Source organism: Plecotus auritus (assembly GCF_963455305.1).
Source record: "Plecotus auritus genome assembly, chromosome: 9".
In the NCBI taxonomy this organism is placed as follows: Eukaryota; Metazoa; Chordata; class Mammalia; order Chiroptera; family Vespertilionidae; genus Plecotus; species Plecotus auritus.
The window spans coordinates 115,681,960-115,696,316 of record NC_137783.1 but is presented as its reverse complement, the minus strand read 5'-3'; the positions used below and the strand labels follow the sequence as shown (position 1 = coordinate 115,696,316).

At 44.1% G+C, this 14,357-nt stretch overlaps 1 protein-coding gene across 2 annotated transcripts in view; it reads right to left on the bottom strand.

Moving 5' to 3' along the window:
* Positions 1 to 14,357, bottom strand: part of SYT9 (synaptotagmin 9) — a 159,928-nt gene that overhangs the window by 39,764 nt on the left and 105,807 nt on the right. For both annotated transcript variants that reach the window (XR_013959033.1, XM_080641619.1), the window contains exons 4-5: positions 3,933 to 4,053; positions 2,033 to 2,204 (exon numbers count right to left, since the gene is read on the bottom strand). Coding sequence is in view for 1 of the 2 variants with exons in the window: in XM_080641619.1 (XP_080497745.1) it covers positions 2,033 to 2,204; positions 3,933 to 4,053 (293 nt within the window). In the remaining variant the exon portion in view is untranslated. The remainder of the gene's footprint in view (positions 1 to 2,032; positions 2,205 to 3,932; positions 4,054 to 14,357) is intronic.

Sequence of the window (14,357 nt, the reverse complement as noted above, 5' to 3'; positions counted from 1 at the left end):
TAGCTACTCAATTAAACCATTAAGGGAATTAGGGAGGAGTGGTTCTTTCATTCCCTAACTTAAAATTCAATGCCAAGTTTAACAGAGAACAGGAATTGGGATCCATTATCATACTCAGTGGCACAGAGAGGAAGAGTAGAGTCTGGCCCTCCCACACCTAGGCTTTTGTAGCATGAACGTGTTACAGGCATGGCTTAGTCTGTTCCCAAGAACCCTATGTTTGAGGAGTTCCCTGAGGCACGCTAAGGATGCCACCCCTGTCTGGTTTTAGGTTGAACTCCAGGCCTCCAAATCCATGTCATGAAAGGGGCCACCTGAATGGAGTTTCTTGCAATAACAGCTGCTCAAATTCCCGCAAGAGGCAACCAAGTGCCAATAAGAGGGCAGCTCTGTGTGTGGCAGCCATGGTCATGAGCTCACAGAGAGGGCAGAGTTGAGGAGGCTCCTGGGTCTCTCTGCTTCCCCTCTCTTTAGAGAACACATTTTCTCATGCTCTTTCCTCCTTCCTTCCAAACCCAGCACTGCTTCTTTGACCCGATTTGATTTCCCTACTGTAAAAAGATCCTTAGCTCTTTTAACTTTAAGGGCTAATATTTCTGAAACATTCCCTGCGTAGGTCCCTGCCTTGGCCCTTTTTTTTTTCCTTCGCAGATTTTGGTGAGAAATCCTTTGCACAACTAGAATGACATGGCCTATCCTTTAACTCTTTGGTATCCAAACACATCAGATTTTCTCTCCTTTTTGCTTTCTGCAAAGATGACTATTCTATTTGTGTAGGGAGTAAGGGGGAGACGAGGTGGGAAAGGGTATTTGAGTTTATGCTCATTAAAATCAGTTGCATGCAGAAGCTCTGTGAATTCTGCCATGGATTTTTCCAGGCCAGATTCATGAGTTTACTGAGAATTAAACTGAAGCAGAGCTCACATAATCAGATTTGTCGATGCAGGAAACTTGGCAACAGCTTGAAACATGCTGGCCTAGCTTTCCATGGTTCGTGGGCAATGTCCCCTCCTGTGGCCTGACACTACTGGTGTTGTGTGTCATCCAGAGGAGAGAGGAGGGGGTCTCCTGTCCAATGTGGGCTGGCACACCTATGGCAGCTCAGCCACCCATGTGCCCTGGGTTGGAAAAGGTTATGCTCTGTCCAGGCATCTGCTAGAAAGAGCGTTCAGGGCACTGGGGCTGCTTTGCTGACATTTCAGGGGTATGTGGGAAACATTTTAGCTACAAATAGTATTTGGAACATTGTATTAGAAGTCAGAATGACTTTTTTCATAATTGTACCCGGACCACGTGGGAGGTTTCCAATTAAAAGGAGACTTTTCATTTCAGTCTAATGACTGGTTTAACATATATAATTCCCTATTGGTACTTTCTTTGCATATTAAAGTGACTGTTTTTCAAATCTGTCCTTTAAATACACAATTGGCTACATGTAGGCTATAAATATCTTTTCTGTGCTGTATTAATTAGAAAGTCGAGCCTCTTATACATTTTAATGTACCCTGTCATCCATACTTATTCTAGCATTTTCAAGAGAACGTTTCTGTGTTTGCTTTCAGACTTAAGTGGATGGAAATGATCTTTATTGGACACATTGGGAGAAGGGAAAAAATAACAAAGTTATGTATTTGGAAATGTTAGGGGTCTGGCTAAAGTAATCACTGCTGCTTTGAGTGGAAGCTTTCCCTGAAGGCCAGGCAGGACCTCAAGAGATGATTGGACCTCTGGGGCCACAGTTCTCCAAGCTGAGGTTCTCGGGGAAGAGGTGGGGGTAGAGGAGGATGGAGAAGGAGAAAGATTTTTAAAAAGGGGAAGGAAAGAATGGGGTTGCTAAGAGGCACTTTCATAACCTGACTCGACAGCATGGTTTGGACTCCTTGTCAATCACCTTTCCACGTGCTGCTCACTTGCATCATCTCCTGCTGCCCAGGGACCAGCTAAGAAGCTTGACTCCCCCAGCCCCCCGCCCCCCTGCCCTCCTTGCCCTGGACACAGTGGACCTGCCCTGAGAGGGTCCCAGGTATCTCACCGGTCATAGTCCATGACCGCTATGGACAAGTGGATTTGGTCAATGCTCTCGGGAGGGACGTCAAAGACTATGGCTTCGTTGTAAACAGGATTCAGGGTGTTCCTCTTGGTGGACGTTTTCCTCTTCTTCAGCCGTCTGCCGTCACACATCATGGAGACTTTCACGTAGGGATCTGTGGAGGCCACGAGAAGCAGGGGTCTGTGAGGACAGATGCAGATGTAGGCCAGCAGCCTCCTCACTGTGGAGTTTCATGGACTGTGTATGCTTTCCCTGCCTGTGGACTGGAGCTTGAGGAGTTTCATTAATACAATGCCTAGGCAGTGACTAGAGTGAGCATAATTAAGTCACTCATTCACAAAAATCCACAGGACACGGTCTCCTCAAAATGCATAGAATTTAAAAATAGTGTGAAAAAACTTGTTACCGAATGAAAAACGGTTCCAGGAAGAATTCAGATCTGCCTGGCTGTGACAGGAAGAGAAACGCAAAGGCACCTTCAAGGTGTGGAGAAAGGGCTGTGGGCCGGACTCAGCCACTCCGGACAATGTTTTCCTAAACATCAGGTCTTCAGGGAAAGGGAGGGGCTGAATTCCTAGAGGACAGGAGGAGTTTCGGGGCTTGATTTCCTAAGTGCAGGGGCCTTGAGCCCCCAGAGCTGCCTGCAGTCGGGTTGCAAAGGGCAAAGCAGTTCAGCACGGTAGGGAGAAAGGACACAGGCTGGCTTGGGGTGCACGCTGGGAGGGGGTGACAGGTGACAAGGCTGGTCTTTGCTGCAGGGGAGACTTGCCTGGTTCCACCTCACTGCCCTCCTGCATAACAGTGTGCTGCCCTGACTCCCATACACTGCCCAGGAGGGACTGTGAGAGCCAGGAGGGGCCCCATCTTTTTTCTGCTGGGAAAACCCTGGAGTACAGGAAGTGGAATGAATTGCATCTGATGTCCTTTGATTTCAGTGGCCAACAGCTGGTGGACTGGATATTTTATGACCACATTTTAGGAGCCCCTGCAAAGGTTGCTTGTGATTTTGCATGTTAGGAACTGCATGCCGGGGCTTGTTTTTTAGGGTGTAGAATTTAAGGTACATGTTTGATTCCCTGGAAAAAACAAAAACTGCATAGTTCACTAATGAGTCCTTTATAAGGATACTAAAGGCCCAGTGCACAAAATTCATGCACTTGGAGGGGGGTGTCCCTCAGCCCAGCCTGTGCCCTCTCGCAGTCTGGGAGCCCTCGGGGGATGTCCAATTGAGGGCTTAGGCCCACTCCTTGCCACTGCCGCTGTGCTCGCCAGTCATGAGCCCAGCTCAGGGCTTCTGGCTAAGTGGCACTCCCCCTGTGGGAGTGCACTAACCACCAGAGGCAGCTCCTGTGTTGAGCGTTTGCCCCCTGATGGTCAGTGTGCATCATAGTGGCCAGTCATTCCACCGTTCGGTCAATTTGCATATTAGCCTTTTATTATATAGGATAGGATTCTTCAATCTTCTGTAAGCTTGAAATGGTAATTGCTTATACTGAGGAAAGACTCAATTCGATAAGCTATATCATCATGTGTAAATTGTGGGCCTCATTCACAATTATGGTGAAGAAGACTTAAGAGAGAATGATGATGATGATGATAGGAAGCATTTAGTATGTTCCAGGCATGTTCTTGTGGCTTTATATAAAGTAACTCATGTAATCTTATAAGTCAGTTACTATTATTACCATTCTTTTACAGACGGGGAATCTGAAGCCCAGAGAGGTTAAGGGACTTGCCCAGGGTCACACAGCTATTCCGTCTAAACAAGGCTTAAACCTAGGTAGTTTGGTCCCAGAGTCCATGTGTTTATTACTGCACCAGAAACTTCGTAAGATCCTACACGAGAACCGCATGAGAAAGCTCCCGTCAGACAATGTCCCACCTGATGCTCCTGTTATGTCCATCGCCTTTAAATTCCTTGCTTTGATAACAGTGATGGTCAGCCTGCCAGCGGTGGGAAGGTAGCAGAGGGAAAACATCAGCTCGCCAAGATCCACGTTGTCCTGTTGAGAAAGTGCACGTGGAAGTGTTAGGAAGCGCCTCCAGGCTGGTGTGCAGAGGGTCAGCTGCAAGGTGGCACCCGGAGGGTCAGCCCTGCTCCCTCCACTCATCTTGGGATCCCTGGTGCCTCTCAGCTCCACGCCAGTCACATGGAGAAGCCTGCACTCCGGAGCCCCTTGCCCTAAGGAAGCCCAGCCCACCTTTAGATGGCAAAGCTGGGAGGCCACCCAGGGCCTCTGCCACCCTCTTGCAGCCCTACACGGTCTCATACTGGTGACCCTGAAAGTAGCCCCCAGAGCAGAAGCCCCCAGAGCCTTAACTATTCCCCATGGGTCCCCTGTGTGGGTCCATTCACATCCCCATCACAATCCACGCAGAGCCACAAATGACGCTACACAGAGGAGCGGCCTTACTGCGGAGCCCCCATCACAGCCCTCACACCCAACCTCACGCGGCCCCACACAGCCTCACAGGCCCCTCAGAGGCTCTTCTACCTCGTTTCCTCCCCCAAGTTCTTCCCATGGGCCCCACATAGGCCCACCGTCTGTATGCACCCTTGCCCCACACACGCCCCTTCACAGCCCCCGCCCCAAACAGTTTGCCATAATATCCCCATAAACTCCTGCAAACACCCCACACCCCGAAACAAACACACACGCACACACGCACCGCCACCCACCAGAGCACTGCACACGACCTGGTCTCACACAACCTGTGCGGACCAGCACACGGCTCCACTGGACCTTGGAAACATCTAGTCCCCACATGGCTCTGGACAAGGACCCCGCAAAAGCCTGAGAGGGACACCCAGCAACCCCACACATCACAGCCCTGGACACACGCAGCTTCAGACAGAGCCCCAGGCAGTCTCCGTGCAGGGAGAGACGGCTGGGACCCAGGCCCCACAGGCCCCTACCACCGCCTGGGGTCTCCCACTGCGCGGCCATGTGTCTCTCAGGAGCCCCCTTTCCCCTCTGTTGGGGAAGACATCTCCTTGGGCAGTACGCAGCCATTCAAATAAGTCAGAAGACATGCTTCTCTTTCTCCATCTTAGCCCAGGGAGAGTGTAACCAGAAAGGAAAATAACGAAGCCAGTTCATTTAGTTTCAATTTGTGATACCTGAGGTTACTGAGCTGGGTGCGTGTGTCTGATTAATACAGTTTCATTCTGACAATGCTCTGGAGAGTCCAGTTCTTGCTCAACATCCACAGCCTTCTCCCACCCCTCTCCATTCTCCAAGGATGCTGCTATTTTTAGAAGCATAGATTCAGCTCTGAAAGGTCACCGTGGCCCTCCCGGCCTCCCTGCCTGACCGCTTCTGCTGGAGGAAGAGGTGGAGGGACTCTGTTTGGTGGCTAAGGCAGATGGATTGCTTTGTATCTCCCTGCATCGCCTGCCTCGAGTAAATAAATGACCTCACCTTGCAAGCCTGGCGCTCCTGGTTCCTGGAACCCTAACCTCAAGAGACCCAGGTGGCTGGGCCTTGCCCTCTGGCCTGGAGGTGAGGGGGAGAGATGAGGATTACACAGGATGGGGTGGGGGGTGGTCAAGGGGCAGGTGTGGGTGATCTGCAGGAGGAGCGTCTGACCGCAGGAGGAGCATCTGACCCAGCGTCCTGCTGTGGCACAAGAGAAAGAGAAGCAACAGCTGTCCCCACAAATTATCTTTTTCCTTCCTCACTCCCTGGCCTACTCCTTTGCCCTCTGTCTGCCTCAAGGAGAAAAACCCAGACACCCGTTCTCCCTCAGAGGGCTTCACGGCACCCAGCTCACTGCTTCTCTCCTCTCATCTGCCCAGAATATCTTGGTTGGACAGAGTAAAACAGGAGTGACCAAAATCACCCCATGAAGCTTCATCACCATCAGTCTTTTCAGCATACAATTCCCAAGGGCCCACACGCGCCCGCTCTGTAGGGTTTGAGACATGACACTCTCCAGGCCAGTGCACAAAATTGAATGTGATGTGTCAGGCTACTTTTGTGCCAAGTACATTTTTTCCCAACATAAACCCATTCACAAATATTTATATTATATGACTGTCTGCTCATGAGTTAAAAGAAAAAAAAAATCATAACTTCGGACTTGATGTTACTTCAGAATGTGAACTGGGGCTAGTGTCCACGCATGTACTTAACAAGCAAACAAACAAAGCAACCCTGCAAATGAAAGAAATAATTATCAAAGAGAAAATGCTTGCTGTGATTTCCAAACGCTTTAAAATAAATCATTAAAAATTTCTATGTTGTGAGAGTAAAAACGATAAAGTTCAAATATAGAAGTTTTAAAGTAAAATAGTAAAACATCCCCTTTTCTTACGTATATACGACCTATGTCACTCCTTGCCCCAGAGCAGTGGTCAGCAAACTGCGGCTCGCAAGCCACATGCGGCTCTTTGGCCCCTTGAGTGTGGCTCTTGCACAAAATACCACGGCCTGGGCGAGTCTATTTTGAAGAAGTGGCGTTAGAAGAAGTTTAAGTTTAAAAAATTTGGCTCTCAAAAGAAATTTCAATCGTTGTACTGTTGATATTGGGCTCTGGTGACTAATGAGTTTGCCGACCACTGCCCCAGAGTAACACTGTGAATAATCATCCATATTTTTCTTTCTTTCCTTCTTTTTCAAGAGGGAGTAGAAGGGAGGAAGAGAAGGGGAGAGAGAGAGAGACACATCAATTGGCTACCTCCTGCATACACCCCGACTGAGGCTGGGATCAAAGCTGCAATTGAGGTCCGTGCCCTTGGCTGGGAATCGAACCTTCGACCCTTTGGTCTGTGGGCTGACACTAACCGGCCAAGGCCGCTCACTTATTCTTTTAACATTTTCTGCAGTTGTGGTTGTCCAGCACTGCTTTTTGCCAGGTGCTGTGAGCTGTATTTGCAGCATTGAAAAACAGACATGGTCCTTTGATGAGAGATGGGTTTGCTGGGATATGGAGCAGGAGCTGATGGCACCTAATGCTAACTCTGCTTTCTCCTCAGCTGATGCTAATTTGAGCTCAGAACCTGTAGTTTGGTGGGGTTTTTTTTGATGTGTTGTAGAATTGTGCACCGGAAACCTTTGTAATTTTGTTAACCAGTGTCATCCCAATAAATGCAATAAAACGGAAAAAAAAAAAGAACCTATAGATCCTGATATTCATAAACATTCCCTTAATCTAGTGCTTCTCAACCAAGAGACATTTTCTACTACCCGGAGAAAATTTTAATTGCCAAAACTGGGGAGGTGGGTGTCTTACTGACATCTAGTGGGTAGAGTTCAGGGATGCTGCTAAACATTCTATAATGTACAGGGCAGCCCTTTGCTATAAGGAATGCTCTGGTCCCAAGGCTGAGAACCTACATTATGCAGAAGTGCTTATATTGTTAGTAAAAATTTTTTCCAGAATTCTGATAAAAGTCACACATAAAAGGGTGGTGGGATATTTGGCTTCTTTTTAGCTTGACAGGAACCAATTAGCAGAAGTGTCACTGGTAGCTGAGTGCCCTGGGGGCTACAAGGGGAAGGGAAATGTCATACAGAGAAATGCTTCTTATGCTCTTGTTTTGTGAGGCCAAGGTCAGTGTTGCTGGCAAGATATACTGGGAATTTATAGCAAGTGTGCATGAATTCTCTACCTGCCAATCTGTAAACGCTTTCTGTGATATGTTTGCCTGTGATGGCCTATGACTGCTCTAGTGTTTGTCTAACTAGGATACTCTTGCATTCCTCTTGCAGGATTCTCCTGGTGAGCTCTTTCTCAATTCGGTGAAGTTGTAGGAGGGCTGCTGCAGGAATTCAGGTGTAGCAAATGTTCATGTCACTGTCCACTGTTGTCTGTTCGGGTATGAGTTATGTAACCCAAGCAAGGCCACTTAGAGTCCTCTCTGATACTGGAAAGTCATATTGAGAAATTCTCATTCTATTGGGGTTATTCCCTGGGAAGATAGGAAACTAGAACTATTGTAAGGTTCTTGTACTATAGTACAAGTAGCATACATAATATAACTTTAAGTTAGGTTGAAGGATCATACTTGCAAACCACATAGCTAATAAAGGACTTCCATCCGGACTATATAAAGAACTCCTACAACTCAGAGACACAAACTGACAGAAATATGGGCAAAAGATCGGAACAGACACTTCATGCAAATTACACTGAACCTCAGTGAGAAACTACTACACACTCACTAGAATAGTTAACATGAAAGACTGTTACCCAAGATGCCAAGAGATTGATCCTCTGATATGCTTGCTGCTGGAAAGGCAACATGTCAACTATTTGGAAAAACAGTTTGGCAATTTCCCTTAAAGTTACACATACACTTGCCAAATGACCCAGAAATCCCATACCTAGTTATTCACCCAAGTGAAATAAAATCACACATCCATCCAAATACTGGTATGCAATTTTTCTAAGCCCAACATGAAAAGAAACCCAAATATAGCATTAAATGGTGAATGGATAAACAAAATGTGGCATATCCCTACAATAGAATACTACTCAGCAAACAAATGAAACAAACTACCAATATAAGAAACATGAAAAATCTCAAAAGCACTGTGCTCAGTGAAAGAAGTCACACACAAAAGACAACATATTGTATGAAATTCTAGGAAAAGCAAAATTTCATTGCCAGAAAGTGATCAGTGGGAACCAGGACTGGGCAGAGGAGATTGACTGTTACAGAACATTAGGAAATCTTTGGCAGTGATAGATACATTTTATGTTGTGGTTCTGGTTCTGGTTACATGACTATACATGTGACAAAACTAATACGCTTAAATTTGATTAATTTCATTTTATGTAAATTAATAATAGGGATTTATAAATTCTGAGAAGACAGATTTTGCAGAGAACTATATTTTTGTTTTCTAGTTTTATTGAGTTCAGAATTATCCTATTCTACTCTATCCTATCCTATCCTATCCCCATGTATCTAAAAATAATGGGTATTCTCTATTTGTGGGGGTAAATTATTTTTAAATATATTTTTTATTGGCGGGGAGAGGGAGAGAGAGAGATAGAAACATCAATGATGAGAGAGAATCACTGATTGGCTACCTCCTGCATGCCCCTACTTGGGATTGAGCACACAAACCAAGTATGTGCCCTGACCAGGAATCAAACCATGACCTCTTGGTTCATGGATCAATGCTTAACCACTGAGCAACACTGGCTGGGCAGGGGTACATTTTTATATGTCTATTAAATCAGGCTTGTTAATTTTGTATGCAAATCTTTTTCTTCTTATAATTTATTATTCATCATGCTTTTGTCTTTTCAAATGTGGTTTCTCACTATTTCATTATGTTTCCCTGCCAAATTATTAACAAACATGTAAACTATGGTTAAAATATTCTCATTTCTTGGCTCACTGCAGTTTCTTAAAACCCACATCATCCCTGCTTTTTAGATACAATCTTCATTTTGCTTGAGTATGTCCTTGAGTACCTTTTTTCCCAGGGTTCACAGGGAGCTAAAACAATCTTTATTGCACTACAATACTTAAAAGAAAGTTGTCATGGAATTTAGGCTCAAATAATTTTATCTTAAAATCATTTTATATTGTCACAATGTGTCCTAGTACTTCCAGCTGGGGTGTTTAATGCCTTTCTTTTGTAGATTTTTTTTTTCCAATCAGGGAGGTTTTAAGATTGTTTCTCTGTACTTTTACTTTGTAGTTGTACCTTCTGAAATTTCCCTAAAAGGTATTTAGATATCTAGTTCTCACTGATGTTGCTTGGTCCTCGGTGATAGATGTTAGGTAGAATTCTTTCTCTTGCTTTAATCTCCTTTTCTCCAGCGATCTATTTATTTTGGACTTTCTCTTGCCTGATGTTGGTTTTCCTATTAGGACATCCCTAATTGTCTATATTTATAACTGAAGGTATTGTCGGTAGAAGTGGAGTTCTTGGGGTGCCTCGAGGAAAAGAATTTCCTGAGGCCCTTTATTGATGATGTAACATTAAGAGGGCTCCCCTCCAAGGTCCCATCTCTGTTTGTCTCACCATGGAAGAAGTCCAACCTTGTTTTCAGCAGGGCCAGAATTAAGGCCACTGCCCAGAATTTTTGCTCCACATAAAAGCACAGTCCATTCCACCTCCTTCCTGTGGAGTCCACAGGCACTTACGGCCACCTGGCAATGGAGGCTAGCACGCAGGTTAGTGTGGGCCACGAAGCAAGACAGAACAAGAGCAGAGCAAGAGTGCAAGAGAAAAAGGAAACTCTGTCTGGGGATTTTAACTTTCCAAGATTTTGCACACTTGCAGCGGCTCCATTCTTTCCCAGGCTAGACCGACAGCTAGCACTTCCCTATGTCACCCCAACTTCACTGTGCATGTGCCCAACTGCCCCTTTGTTTGAACCCTTCTCCGAGGGGTCTGCAGGAAATGGACCAGAGGTTCCCTGGGGAGCGTGAAGCGGTAGCTTCCCGGTAAAGCTGCCCAGATGACCATGCTCATAACATCTGGCCTGCCCTCTGCTTTCTTTCCTTTATAAATACTAACTAGCTAAGAGGATGGTGACAAAGGGTCAAAGCTAGTCTTCCACGGCTTATGCTGTTTGTAGTTCCTTTACTATCACTTTATGGGGAGCCTCAGGAGGGAGTGGAGGCAGTCTTACCTATTTCATCTGATGTATTTAACTGGAAGTTCTGATAAATTATTCTCTAATACTGTTTGTATGATATTAACATCACCACAGTTATTGAACCTTGTCTTTATAGAAGGTTATATAAATTAGGTGAAGAGACTCACTATCAAAAGACTTTTAGTCTCCTCAACATTTTTCTACCATTATATTGGGGTCCCCAGGACCACCCTCAGGTTTTATGATTCACTAGAAGGACCTCAGGACCCAGAAAAGCTGTTATGGTTACAGTTTATTACAGCAAAGGGACACAGATGGAAGTCAGCAAAGAAAAGACACACAAGGCGAGGTCCAAGGGAAGGAGGCCTGAGCTTCCAGCTGTCCTCACCAGTGGAGTCACACGGACAGCACTGCGTCTCTTAGCAGTGACACGTGGCAATACCTGGGAAGCACTGCCAACCAGGGTCGCTCACATAAACCCTGATGTCCAAGGTTCTGACTGCAGGTGGTAAGGCGTGCCCACATGACTGTCCTGAACTGGTCAGTCTTCATTCTCTTCATCAGAGGTTAAACCACAGGGCCCAGGGCCCTGGGTGAGCAAAACAGTTCACTATAAATCACACTGTTAGCATAAAATACTGGGTGTAGCTAAGGTCTGTTATACAGGTCTGTTATAAGGAACTCTTATCAAGCAGGGTGTGTGAGGGTTTAGAGCAGTGGTTCTCAACCTTTCTAATGCCACGACCCTTTAATACAGTTCCTCATGTTGTGATGACCCCCAACCATAAAATTATTTTTGTTGCTACTTCATAACTGTAATTTTGCTACTGTTATGAATCGTAATGTAAATATCTGTGTTTTCCGATGGTCTTAGGCTCTACAGCAGCGGTTCTCAACCTGTGGGTCGCCTAAGACCATCGGAAAACACAGATATTTACATTACGATTCATAACAGTAGCAAAATTACAGTTATGAAGTAGCAACAAAAATAATTTTATGGTTGGGGGTCACCACAACACGAGGAACTGTATTAAAGGGTCACGGCATTAGAAAGGTTGAGAACCACTGGTTTAGAAGATATCTGGCAGGAATCAGTCCAGGGCCAGTATTTTCTTTGGGATATGCAGGGTTTGAGCACCCCACGCTTGCTGACTTAACCCTTTACTGCGTATACACAGTACCCTCATTTCCACCTGCCTTTTCACACATAGTTTCTTGCACTGAAGAGGAGAGAGGTGGTTGTGGTTCATATGCTTGTGTACCCAACCATCACACATTCTCACGCAGAGAGCAACAGTTGACGTCACGGGAGACGTTCTGGCTAGAGGCTAGCTAGCCGCACAGTCTGGCAGAGATGTTAGCTATGAGGAGGGAGGAGCATCATGCAATCACTCTATAAATCTATAACAAAAAGATAACTGGAAGGTTTCTATATGTTCGGAAACTAAGAAATAAACACTTTCAAATAAACAATGGCTCTAAGTTAAAAATCACAGTGAAAATAATAAACATCTTGAATTGGATGATAATAAAAATAACACATTTCAGAACATGTAGAATGCTGTATATCGTGATTTATAATAAGAAATACACATTTGATCTTTGTCCCTGTTCCTGACACAGGGTTCCTGAAACCCTTGTAATTTCCTAAGTGATAAGAGCACTAGGAGCATCTTTTGTTCTATTGAGGTGACTCTGACTGGGCTCCCGGATGGCTCCTACATGGGTCACCAGAAAGATCAAGTCATGATTAGAAGCTTGGAATTTTCAGCACCCCCCAACACCATTCTCCAGAGAGGGGAAGGGGCTAGAAACAGCGTTCAGAATAGATCATGCCCACATGAAGAAACCTCCATAAAACCATCACAGTATTGGGGTTGGAGAGCTTCCCAGCTAGTGAACACATCCATGTTATCAGGAGGGTGATGGGCCCCAACTCCATGGGGACAAAAGCTTCTGGGCTTGGGACCCCGTTCAGAGCCTGCCCGATGTCTCTCTTCATATGGATGTTTATCTGTATCCTTTCATAAACTGGTAAATATAAGTAAGCATTTCCCTGAGTTCTGTGAGCTATTCAAGCAAATAATCAACTCCAAGGGGGAGGAGGTCATAAGAATCTCTGATGTGTAGCCAAGTCAGAAGTTGTGGGTTTCCTGGGGCCCTACTACTTGCAACTGGAATCTGAAGGGGCAAAGGCAGTCTTGTGGGAAGAGCCCTTAACCTGTGGGATCTGACACTCTCCAGGTAGAGAATGTCAGAACTGACGTACATTGTAGGGCGCCCAGCTGGTGTCACAGGACTGCCTGGTGGGGGACTGACCTCCACACGTGTGGTGTCACAAATATGGTGGGCATGGCAGCAGTGTGACAGCGAAGGAGAAACAGGCAGAGTAAGATCAAAAGATTAATTAAAATCTGATTAAGGAAAATTTTTAGCTTTAAATGCATAACAAGAAAATAAGGCTGATTATCAGTGATCAAAGCATGCATCTATCTTAAGAGCTAGGAAAAAGAACAAACTAAATCCAAAGTAGAAGGAAGAAAATAATGCATATAAGAACAGAAGCTAATGAAATAGAGAAAAATGTATTTAGAGAGAATCAACAAAGTCAAAAGTTAGATTGTGAAAAGCTAGTAAAAATTGCTAATCTTTTTTCAAGACAGATTAAAAAAAAGAGGAGGCAGCAGGGAAAAAGGCACAAATAACGATGTCATGATCGAAAAGCAACACTACTACAGATCTTTACTAAAAAAGGCATTAAAATTATAAAGAAAGGATTTTATAAACAACTTTATGCCCACATATTTTAAAAATCAGACAAAATGGATGAATTTTTCATAACACAAAACTTAGAAAATCAATATAAGAGGAATTAAAGGCTGAATTACTATGGCTTATTAAAAAATTGAATCTGTAATTACATACCTCACCATAAAGAAAATTTCAGGCCCAGTTGGGTTCACTGGTGAATTCTATTAAATATTTAGAGGAGAAATAAAGACTTAACATTATACAAACACTTTCAGAAAAGAGAAAAATAGAAAATATTATTCCCCAATTCATTTTTTGAAGCCATCCCAATCATATTTTGGGTACTAAAATCTGAGATGGACATTATAAGAAAGGCAAAATTATAGACCAATTATATTTGAACTGAGATTAAAAAAATAAAACAAAATGTTATAAAACTGAATGCAGAAAAACATGGAAATAATAATATATATATTTTTAGTAGGCCAAAAGTTTTATTAAAAAATTACGACAAAGACAAAATAAACTAAGTAGATAAAAAAGAGGACAGTAAAGTCTCCCTCCTCCCATGATCCTGGCAGCATCAGCCTCAGGCTTGGGGCATCCAGGCGTCCTGCAGCCCCCAAAATAATAATACATTACTAACAGATGTGCTTTATCTCAAGTTTATAAGGTTGAATTAACATATGAGAATTTAAAAACATAATTGTGTAAGGTAACAAAATAAAAAGAATAATCAAAATGAATATAGAAAATTATTATTAAAATCAAGCATTTATTTATGTTAAAAGCTTTTAAAACACCAGGTAAGGGTATTACTTATCTGATGGAGGGCATCTAAAAAGAAGGCTAAAGTGATAGTGTACTTAATGGTGAAATGTGGAAAGCTTCTCATTTAATGTTAAAATTAAGACATATTACTACTTCTACATTGTAGTGAAGCCCTAGATAGTGAAATAAGGCATAAAAAGAAATAAAAGGTATAAAG